The sequence below is a fragment of the Lepidochelys olivacea genome (assembly GCF_965140295.1).
Source record: "Lepidochelys olivacea isolate rLepOli2 genome assembly, chromosome: 10".
NCBI lineage: Eukaryota > Metazoa > Chordata > Testudines > Cheloniidae > Lepidochelys > Lepidochelys olivacea.
Genome location: NC_140420.1, coordinates 10,646,576 through 10,658,770, shown reverse-complemented (window position 1 = coordinate 10,658,770; position 12,195 = coordinate 10,646,576). Strand labels below are relative to the sequence as shown.

At 38.7% G+C, this 12,195-nt stretch overlaps 1 protein-coding gene across 1 annotated transcript in view; it reads left to right on the top strand.

The window, feature by feature from the left end:
- The window catches only part of SDK1 (sidekick cell adhesion molecule 1), a 687,887-nt gene that overhangs the window by 434,326 nt on the left and 241,366 nt on the right, over window positions 1–12,195 (top strand). Inside the window, exons 8-9 of the mRNA XM_084641923.1 lie at window positions 598–788; window positions 7,833–7,916. Coding sequence (XP_084498049.1) covers window positions 598–788; window positions 7,833–7,916 — 275 coding nt within the window. The remainder of the gene's footprint in view (window positions 1–597; window positions 789–7,832; window positions 7,917–12,195) is intronic.

The window sequence follows — 12,195 nt, the reverse complement described above, 5'->3', positions numbered from 1 at the left end:
CTCACCCCACATAGATAAAATGGACAAGGCAGAGTACTGCAGTTACCTGTTACAGCTGTTCTCAGCTTACAGTTTTTACAATTAACTTTTTGTACATACCATAACGTAGAGTGTAGGTTAGGAATCTCACTAAAGGCTAGAAATTGTTCCTGTTAAAGCCAATTGAATGTTGGGAGTAGGCTTGAATCCTAAGAGAGGTAAAGGGCTGGGGCCTTTGGATGATAAGAGGTCCAGCTGATTTCCTCTCCCTCTGAAGTCAGAGATGTTCTTGGTACAGTTAGTGCTACCTCTGTAATTGTGCTATAATGAAAGCCTCTCCCATGTAGCTGAGTCCCATAGTAGTATTTATTTTTAATGTTGTTTGCTTAGACAAACCAAATCATTAGCGCTTAAGTTCCATTGCTATAATAACTAGCCATCTTTGTTCAGTAGTACTTGAGCAGTCTGTACCCTTGATGAGTGATTGTTAAGACCTCAGAGTTATGTCTGAATTTATTTTTAAGTGTCGATCAATCTGCCAGGGATATTGGGAGAGTTAGGTGAGTTATATTCTCTGTGTATTCTTGGTGATAATTTGAATGTTTTTTACTCCCACAGACCCGTTGAGAAACTGAGCATGACCTGGAAGAGAAATGGAATAAAAATAAGCAGTGGGGTTAACAGTTTTGAGAGACGTCTTACTATCACCAATCCAACCACTGCTGATATTGGGATGTACTTCTGTGAGGCAGAGTTGAAAGACAGCACTGTTGAGCCAGCAAGAGCAAAGGCCTTCCTCTCTATAATGGGTAATTCTGAAAGCAGTCTCTTTTATAGTAAAGCAGGGTTTGAACTCAGGTATAATAGGAAATAGAATTGATATTTTAATATTTCATCAACCTTACATCTGAACCTATCCTCAGTGAATGGGACAAACAAGGTGAAGTGGGATTTTCTTCCAGATTAATTCTGCTGTTCGTCTCCATGAATATAAATTAATTAAACATACTTTTTAAGCACTGATGTGACTCTGAATACCCTTTCAAACTTAAATGTAATCGTGAAGCTGGGGAAACCCAGTACTAAAATCCTTATCATGCAGCTTCCACATCTCGGCTTTTAGCTACATTAAATCCTGATTAACTTCCAACTTGCTTACTTCTTGTTTTAACATGTCATGTTGCTGTTTTTGCAAGAGGATCTTTTAGGAGAGCTTTTGGACAAATGGAAATTTGCCCTTTGCAAATTCTAGTCCCAGAGTGAAGGACATTCCCAGGCACATGTGCTGGCCGATGTCAAATGAGAGAGAGAAAGACGAAAGTTGAACTTCAGTGTAACAAGCCATGTCTCCAGTGCTTACTTTGTAATGAAAGAGGTGCTGGGGCTCAAGCAATTTTTTTACATTCATAACTGACGTAGCAAGCCCAGTTGTGCTGGGGCTATGAACTACCAAGCCTAGAGGTGATGGGGCTCAGCCCTGGCACAAATTAAGCACTGCATATTTCTGCTAGTCTCTGGGCTCTAATACTTAAACTGCATTGTTACATTCAGGCTAAACTTTTAAACTATAGCAGCTTACTAAATGCCCATGAATTTATCATGGACTTTTTTATGTTTCCTTTCCAGTTTTTACTAATTAGCAACGTGTGTGTGTAAATTAAACTTTCTCCAGCTGGGGTTGCCCATGTGGCCCTTAACTAATTAATTGTGGCTCAATCTTTGAAGCTGCTCTAGGTGCTAAACTCCCACTGACTCCAGTGGGGGTGCTCATTACCACACAGGAGGGCCTAAACACCTGGGAGGATCAGGCCTCAACAATATCCATTATCCATCACTTTGGAAGATATTGTGAAGGCTCAAGCACTAAACCTGTGGCTTTATTGAATGGATTAGGTAGGAGCAGTCTGGTTACAATTCAGAGGAAATAAAGATCTTGCAAATCGAGGTGTAGGCATGCTCACTGGGGAAACAACTAAAGAAATGCAGAATTGTGTCTGGCTTGATAAGAGAATGCATACTGTAATAATACAGTGGTTTTGCTCCAATCCTTTAAATATGGAGCTTTTCTAAATGTTGGTGACTAAATGAAAGTCTCTCCTAGCATCAGGTTTTTTTGTTGAGCACACTGGACACTTTACCAAGCTTGGTGGGATTTCTTAAAAGGAAAAGAAAAGAGAAGCTTTTGAATTACAAGCCAGTGCTGATTTCAGACTCTGGATCTAATTTGATTCTTTATCAGATATCAGGACAAATTACAGCCATACAAGTATCCTAGATAGGTAGATTATTGCTTTGTTAATGACACCCTGGCTGTTGATGTTGATCAGAATTGATACATATAGTACTTGTTGCACATTATAGTTTAAATGGAAAATGTTATATTGTAAGACTCTCGCATATAGGCTTCATTCTGTAAAAGTGCTTTAAGGCACTTTATGTAAGATGAGAAACAGCTCCTTCCTCTAGCAAGATGTGTTCCAGTTTCATTTTGCAGCACTCTTTCCCTTTATATTTAGATCCTCCTGTATGAACTTTAGTTCCAGCTTCTTTCCTCTGTATTCAATTTCTTACAATTATTACCTTGCAGCCTCTCTTCCTTTAAGGAGCAGGGACACAATTCATTTATTTATGATTTTGATTTAAGCCCTTTTTTATTCATAAGATTTTATTGGGACTAGTTTAATTTTGCTGCTATGCTGTCAGATCCTGCCTACTGTAATACTTAAAGCAGCCTCTCAGTGTAAAAGGTACTTAAATATAGTTAAACTAAAACTGAGAAAAAAAATCACTGGGGGCTCATAGTAAAATGGTGATGCCACCTTTGATTAGGAGCATGTCTACTCTCTTCTTGATAGATGTTTTATTTATTTCTAGCCCAGTATTAGGGGGCCGTCAGGGAATGAAGTTATGAAAAGAGCAATAGATATGAACAAACAGATGAAAGAAAGCAGAAACAAATTGGTTACCAATTACTTTTATTTTGTCCTGATGGAACAAGACACTCTAGTTGCAGGTGTTTACTCAATGTGTCAGCATTACCTGCTACGTTTCTTTATTTATGAGTTTCTTGAACAGCAGGATAGATGTCTAATTCCAAACAGGAAGCAGAATCAAGGGATTAGTAGTTAATTCATGAAGAACTGTTCAACCTCAGAGTTCCAAAATGGAACAGAGCCACTGTTTAATTAGCAAGGGAATGGATTCTGGAGGAAACTGGAGATAAGACTCAAACAGCAGAGGCTCCTTCTGCTAATGGCATATTCTTTCTCTGAGCTTCCTTTCGAGGTGTTTCCCTATCACTTATATTATTAAAATCTGTTTTAGTAGCACTTACAGGGACTCAAGTATGCCTGTCTATTTACATGTATAAAATATTTGTAGAATGCACAAATTGATACCACATCACATCAAGAGCTGCACTTCTGGGCAAGATAATATGGAATTAATTTAATGAGCAATCTCATGCTTACAACAAAAAATTGTGTTAATTGAACAGTTTTTTATTTTTTAAGTTATTATGATATATCAAATGCACATGCTCAGACGATGTAGTGATAAGAGCCATATAAGTATTGGATGGATGCATATCTGGCTAGGTAGACCCTGCAATTACCATATTGAACAGCAAAAAGGAGAAGATATCAAGAACATTAAACAGATTTAAAATAGACAAAATGTTATAAAACACATGATTCCTTCCATTCCCCAATCAATATGTCATGCAACTAAGAGCCCTTCCAGAGGTACTGAGCATGTCTAGTTCCTGCCGACTTTTAATAGAAGCCAAAAGAATCCAATGCTGAAGGGCTTGTGGTCAATTTAAACCCCTAGTAGAACCTGCAAGTTCAGGTTTTTAAAGTACACTTGAGTTGTATATTAAAGTCACACATAGAATTTGCAAAATCTGAATACATAGTGTGTTAGAACAGTGCATTCACAAGTATAAAGCCTGCTAGCCTCTTGCAATGCTGCCATTTTCCAATGAAGGTGGAAACTCTCCTTCTGACATCTTCATATTATTACAGCAAAGATAAACTGAGGCGGTTCCAAACTCTGGTTTATTAGCTGCAGATGTTAGAAAATTTTTAAAGGGTAGCATGTTCCTCAGTTGGCAGAGTAACAGTTTGGGGAAGATTTGTTGCAGACTAGATAAAAGCACATTTGTTTTACCACTAACCAGCTGAAGATTAAGTTATTGAAAGAGTCTGCTCATGACCAGACTCATTTAAAAACTGAGCTAATTTTTAAAAATCTTTTGCTCCAGTTCTTCAAATTACTTTAACAGTTATTTTTAAACTGACTTTTTCTATGGGAGATTATGAATTCCAGGACTGAGAAAGTGTGGAAAATGAAAATGATTGTGCTTTAAAGCAGACAGAGATTGAAAACAAAATCTGAACAAAATGAGAGAGAGAGAGAGAGAGAGAGAAGCAGCAATACAAAGACATCAGAATGGTCTTTTGGGACAGAGTAGCAGTATAAAATTTTGTGCCAAGTATAAGGGAATTGAAGAAAATATGATGGAACAGAGGAAAATTACATGATGGAAGATTAATCTTTCTTCAGTATTCTTTCCGTAGCTGGAAGCATTGGCCAGCATTTTCTTTCTTTTATTTTTCTTTTCCTTCTTTGTTTTCCCTTGAGAGAGCTTTTGTATCCTAGCTGGGTATGTTTATTTCCAATAATAAGATCCTAGGGGGCAATACGGAACAAAAGATGGGAGAGACGTCTAGGCCTTTCCCCTTTTGTGAAGGCAGCATGAAGTTTTATCAGGCATCAAGGGTACAGCATTGCGAGTCCACAGGATTCAGAGGCCAATCTGAAAACAATTATAAAGTTACTACAGAGGGCTGACCTGGTTGGAAGCTGAGATGAACTACAGTTTGGTTGCCAGACACAGGTAGGTGGCCCATCATGACTGCCCCTCAAAGTAAGAAGCAAGGACACCACAAACCAAGCCTAGAAACCAGAGGAGGGAATTTTAGTTAAGGATTCTGTTTTTTCATAGAGGAAATAAAAATACAATACATGGCCCTTTCAAGGCAGGGAATTCTGGGAGTTACCTTGAATATAAAAGCCACTTGACTTGCTCAGACTTGAGTTCAGGGGCGCAGAAAGGGAAAATCTTTGGGGAGATTACCTAAAGCATCTGGAAAGAGTAGACCTGAGTTGTTCCTGGGCTTCGCAGACTGTTGAGCTGTATTTAGAATCCATGTGTCAGCCTTTTAAGAATCTTTTTTGCTTCATTATTTCATTAGATTTATTCTGTGGTTGGTACCTTTCTCCCTTCTTTATTTTAATTTTTTACAAAGATCCTTCAGATGTATATTTATTTGATTTATTCAGGTGTCTGTCATACATTAAAAATGCAATCACATAAGAAGGTATTAGGTTCTCCCCACTCTGGGGACAAAAGTGTGCTAGTTACAACCATGCTTGAAGACAATTGTTGCTAACATGGAAAGGGATTTTTCCTGAGATTCATATTCTCCAAACCACATTATCGACTACCTGGAGGTAGTCTGTGTAGGTTTATAACAGTTCTGTGATTGATTTCAGACAAAGAAAAGTCCTGGTTCCAGGAAACTGTTATCAACATTTGTGTATAGACATGGGTGTATGTAGTGATGAGCTGCCAGAAGCTGAAGATCCGGTTCCTTCAGTCGCTCCGGGTCTTCGGCAGCACTTCGGCGGCAGGTTCTTCACTCGCTCTGGGTCTTCGGCGGCACTGAAGGACCTGCTGCCGAAGTGCCGCCCAAGGCCCAGAACAAGTGAAGGGCCTGCCGCCGAAATGCCGCCAAAGGTGTGCAGTGCCGCCAGGTGAGTACAAATTCACAGGGGGAGCCGAGAGCTTGGGCAAAATGTCAGGACAGGAGTCAGGGGAGCTGAGAGGTTGGGCGGGATGGGCAGGTCAGGAGTCAGGGGAGCCAAGAGCTTGGGCGGGACGGGCAGGACAGGAGTTTGCCCACCCCTTTAACAACCGGTTCTCAACCGGCTGAAAAATTTAACAACTGGTTCACGCAAACTGTTGTGAACCGGCTCCAGCTCACCACTGGGTGTATGAGATGGTTCTACTCCCAAGATGGACAGATTCTTATCCACCTTCATACTTTGTACTCTAAGTTACTTTAAAGCCGCCAGTCCCATCTTCCTTACAGGATGTTCAGTGGCTAATTTAGTTTACATTAATAATGGAGATAGATTCCAAAGTTTCCACTCAAATATGCAGGGCTGAATTTCTGACTGATATGGAGTATTGGCTTGTGGTGGAATGTTTGGGGCTTTTTCTGCTCTTTCTGACTTCCATGCATGGACCTTGGATTAGGTCACACATCTCAGATGCAGCTTGAAGGGTGTGTAATGGATGCTGACTGTTATCTTTAGAATTTTAAAATCATTCTCCTTGTAACTCTCTATGTGGGAGAGGTTTGAATAGTATCAGATTTTGCAGGCTCCCAAGGGGATTGTGGGGAGACTGTTTACAGAATAATGTCAACAGTACATAAAAAGCCTCAACAACTATTAAAACTACCTATTTATATTCAGATATCCCTTCTTCTAGTGGTTGGAGCAGAGGAGGGGGGATTGGAGTCCTGAGTTCTAACCGTGGCTCTTTTACTGACTTGATGTGTGGGTATGAGCATGTCACTTAACGTCTCTGCAAAATGAGTGTAACAACACTTAGTATACCACCAAGGGTACTGTGAGGAATAGTTAATTAATATTGTAATGTAATATACATTGAGATTGTTGTATGATTTTATTCTATTTATGAAAACAAGTCATGCCATTTAGTTAGTACTAAGTGTGCAAGTCTGGACCGTGGAATTATTTATATGTTATTGGGGTGGGGTTGAGATGTAGACAGCCTAAAGCTACCTTGGGCCGTCTTTAACCCACTACACTTTTTCTCAAATATATCTGTATTCTTCGAGAGGAAAATGCATGGCAAATTATATCCCTTTTTCTGTATTTTCCACTCTTTTAAGAGGCAATCAGTGCATGGTGTTTGTGCTTAGTTATGATATGATAGAATTGTAGTTATAATCAAATAAAATGCTTCTGAAAACAGTACTCAGATGATAATCACATTGAGTAGAGTATGACAGTTTTTAGTTACCATGATAATCACTGCAACCTTAATGCCTGTGGGACTTTGACAGGAGACTCCTGAAATTTTATCCTGCATAGATTAAGTAGTTACATGACAGTGTGTTCTACAATCCCCCATGTCTAGTCTTTGTTTAATGCAACCTATAATGTCTTTTGTTTAGTCCTAATGATAAACTGTCCGTTTTTGTTGGTTATTACTGCATGTTCAATTAAAGCATTACATCTGTTTGCTTTCAACAAATAAAACTGTTAGGGTTATTTTTTAATATACTGTGCTTACTTTCTGATATAGGGTCACTGACATGGTATGGCACTTTATTTGACATGCTTCATTACTTCGTGAGAAGCTGGTGTTTAGCTTAGATACTGAAGCAAACTATTCTATAAAATATTATGCTGTAAATATAAACCTTTATGAACCTCTTGGGGTGGCCCTTCTAAACAGAGAATTAAAACATTCCATGATTCAAACCTATAAAATGAAAAGTAGCCCCTGCACTGAGTATTAATTTGTGGTGTGAAATCCTAAATTTAAATTGGCATTGGCTCAGCTATCTTTGAAATTCATATTCATCATAGCAAAAAACAACAAAAAGCCCTCCCATGATCCCCAAACAGGAGATGAACTAGGCAATTTGTATTATACTATATTAAATACAGCATTTGCGAGGAAACTATATTAAATTCTTTAAATCAACTTCAGTTTTCATTTTGTTGTTTATTTCCTTTCTGTTCTAAAGAGCCACCCTATTTCACTGCTGAGCCTGAGAGTCGAATTTTGGCCGAGGTGGAGAAAACAGTGGACCTCTTATGTCAGGCAATGGGTGAGTGCGCAGTACATAAAGTATATGAAGCTGCTTAAAATGAGTACAAGCTTGGAAAAAATAAATGCACCCTCTGTTGAACAAAGCACCCAATACCAATTCCTAACATTTTGGGGTAGATTTCACTCAGCTATGACCATTTACAGCAGCTGAGGAGCTGCCCCTTCGCATTTAGAAAATTGGGCTGTTCTTTTAGTTTTGTTTTGTACGTGTGATACAAGTAAGTGGAATTTTGGTATAAGAGCTGGGTAACAACATTAATGCTACTTGTCTGCTGGGCAAAATAGCCCCTGCTCCTTCTCTTCATGTTCCTTGCTTTAGGATACTTTCTAGAATTGTAGTTGGCTAAAAAAGATTAGGGTCTCGAGTCAGTAAATTCACTGAGGTAAAACAATGGCTTTGGGACTCATAACTTGGGACGCCGAGAAACAATCAATAATTCCAATACTTAAACCTCCTTGTTGAAAATTATGGTGCTTTTTACACTGAGTAGAAATGTCAGTTGCAGTAATGTTCAAGTGTAGTTACACTTCTGCAGAAGCACTCTTTCTTTCCGTTTTTAATTGGAAGGTGTTTTAATGCCATAACAACCCGCAAAATACTTACAACTGGACTTAAAATGAAATGCCTTTTTCGATACAATTCCAAAGAAGCAGAAGCATGCCCTCTACTTAAAAAACAGGAAGCATCATAATCTAGTGATTAGAACAGTGAACTGCAAGTTTCTAACCTTGAATATTATGTTAGACTCTGCCACTGAATTGACTTATGAACTTGGCAAGTCATTTAGCCTCTCAATGCCTCAGATTCCCAATCCTGTGGAGGTCTCTGCACTCAGCCTTTGCGCACTGTGAGTGTGAGAGACAGATTAATTTCACAGTATAAGTAGAAATTAACTATAAATAAAATTGCAACCTGCACAGACTTGCTTTTTACTTCCTCATAAATGGAGTTTCACTATATCCAATTATACTGTAACCAGGCTGTGGTGTATATCTCTTGATGCTTTGTACATTTGCAATGCACTTTTTTTATCCTGTTCCTTATTTACTTATAGAAAGTATGGAGCTGCAGGCCTCACTGGTGGTGTCATGGGAGTGCAGTTAATTAGACTATAGTTCTTCCTGTGTAGACAAGTAGATGGAAGGATACTTGTGGGACACATCAGCAGCCCACTGGGAGATGCTGGTGCTATAAAAAATAAATAACAAAAATAATAATTTAAACTTCTCTAGTCTTTAATTCATGTTCTCAAATCACTTACAATTGCTAAAATTCAGAACATGGCTATAAGATAGTTAAAGATTGTTAGCCCTATTTACAGGTGGGGAAACTGAGCCACAGAGCGGTTAAGTTACTTGCCCAAAGTCATATAGTGAGTGGTAAAGCCAGGAATAATGTCTAACTTTTCTGGCTCCCAGTCTCCTCTCTAACCATTAGATTAATTTTCTAATCTTGGCAGAGTGCTTTGGAAAATGTGTGGCACTCTATAAATGCCAACTATTATGATAATTTTATTTTATGAGTCTTTAGATCACACTGCATCCCCTCAAACAGCAAGGTAGGACTAAGGGTTGGCAAAATGCTTACATGGAGGAATAAAGATCTTTAAAATGTTTCCTTCTCTAGATTTTCTGTTAGGAAGGCTCAGGGAGGAATAAAGACAAAATTCCTAATTGTTTTTTCTATTTTTAAAATTTTCATTGCAAAATGAAAAAAGGGAATTTTGTACAATTTTCGAGGCAGTTGTCTCTAAGATCACTAAAAGCCCAAGTGAATGCTATTGACAGGCTCCTAAATGTTTAGATAAGATCCTTGTTTATCCATATGAGATAAGATTCATAACTGTGGGGTAGGGGAACGTATCCATGTCTGAAACACAGGAAATAAAGAGATGGTAATATTCAGTTTGTCATCTGAGGTAGTGATGGAAAGGTGTATTTCACAATGATTATAGGAGTAGGATTTTTTTGCTAATATTGTTAGTGGGAAGGGATTTGAGGAATGATTCTAATGTTAAAGGTAGGGGTCAAAGTACTGAATGCCAGGTTTCATTATCTGAATGCCCATCAAATTTAATGTGTGGGAAAATGGAGTTGTTATAATTTAAACTTGAAATCATTTCCAGCCTCTTTCATATCAGGAGGACTATTCCATTCTGTTTCTTCATTACTCAGTGATAATTTGTATTTGCCAGGGGGATTTTCAAAAGATGAATAACACACACACTGAGAATTCTGAACATTAGAGTTTATACTAATTTTGTATATGGGCTGTTGTATGAAATTGAAATTGTGCCTGTTGCATGGTGGTACAGTGCATCTATTAATATCAAACACCACACACCATGTACAGAGGATTTCTTTCTGAGACGATTATCAGCTTCAGGGGTGATTTTGGCAACGGATGCATGTTTGTATAAACAACATTAGGATGAAACAAATATCCTTTTTCTTTTTCTTATTTTTTTGTGCATTTTTATTTGGGTAAATGTAACTTTGTCCACACCCAGAGGATTAGTAAAATTGAAAGGAGATACAAATTGACATGTCATATTAGTAACTTTGGGATTTTCAAAATAATGGTAATATTGTGCTCTTCTATAGTGCCTCCCATCTAGGGATTTCAAAGTCTGGTAACATTAGGGTGAAATTCACTGTCTGCCCAAGGCTCTATGCATCACTTGAGCCCCATCCTAAGGGCTTAAATGAGGCAAAAGTCTTTCACTAGAGTGAATTTCACTCATTAAGGAATTAAACCTCACAGCTGCCTGGTGATGTAGGTAACTACTATCCCCACTTTACAAATGTGAGACACAGAGATTGCTCAGCACCTCTGAAAATCAGGCAACTTCAGTTCCCATTGACTAATTCAGTTGCCTAGATATTATTGTGATGAGTGCGTTAGAGATGTATAAGGTAGACAGATGGATGACAGACATGGACTGCATTGTGGTCTACAAACCCCATACTGAGTATAGATGGGAGAGTTGCAGGGAGGAGAGTCTCTCCTGTTTAAAGCAAACAGCCTGATCATACCCCCATGCAGCTACCAGAGCTGCCAGTCATGGAGGCAGGCCCCCACAGCTGCAACCAATAGAGAAAACAAGGCCTGCTATAAAGAGGAGAGTGAAGAGCTAGAAGAGGAGGCAGAAAGATCTGGGGGGTAGCAAAGAGGTGACAATGCTGCCTCTAAGAAAACAGCCAGGCAATTGCAAGGCCTAAAATTGAAGGATTGATAAAATTAACTGGTGGTGAGGGTCCAGGAACTGACCTGACTGAGAACAAACTAAGGAGGGTCAGTCAGGAGAAGCAGAGACCCATCCAAAGACCACACCAGGAGACAGTGACTCTTACCTTAGAATCAGTCAGTGGTTCAGATTCTGGGCTGAATTCCAATTGTGCCCATAAGCTCAACACAGCTTGTGGTGGAGACTAGGGGTGGGCCAATGTAGTTTGAGCATTTATGCCCTCCCAATCTTGGGGTCATCCAATTCCATCATAAAGTAAAGCAACTTTACAGCCGCTTTACTTTAGGCCCTTGGGGGCTGTTCAGGAAGAGCCAGGGACTGCTGGAGTGGGAGGACAATGCAGGCATCATGCTGGAAGTGGCATAGGAGTTTCTATGGCTACCCTACACCCCTGGATAACTCCACAAGGAAGGGGAAATCCCCCACTGGCCCGAACTGCTGAATTTATAGCCACTTTTGTGCAGCAGACTGGTGTGAAGTGGCTATAGCATAAGTGAAAACCCTTGCCAGTATTTCTATATAAATGTGCATGCAAGAAAAGAGTAATACACAGTAGGAGGTGTTATTTTTAAGGTAGGATTTCTGTTTACACTTTGGTTTGCATTAATGCATAAATGTTTCAACCACGGGTGAAGCAGAAAATGAATCAAAATAAAAATTTTAAAACAGTCTTACTGAATACAATATGCTTTTTGTACATTATCGCTTAAAGATACACTGCCAGGTATCATTAAAAGGATGGTTAAATTAAGAATTAAAATACTTATTATAGTCACTTCAACATTTCATTGCTAATTTGTAATTTGTCATTTTCTTTTAATTTTGACAATTTGACTGTAGCGGCATATAAGATTTTTATTCAGTATGAAACTACACTATAGGAATTTCTATGTCACAAGCTATGGTTTACATTTACAGGATTTTGTTTTAAAACATTTTTCCCTAAGTGTGGTGTGAAGTATGATTATGAGGAAGAAAACATCATAGGGTTATCTCCACACTCTGATTATTTGCTGTTTTTGTCATCAC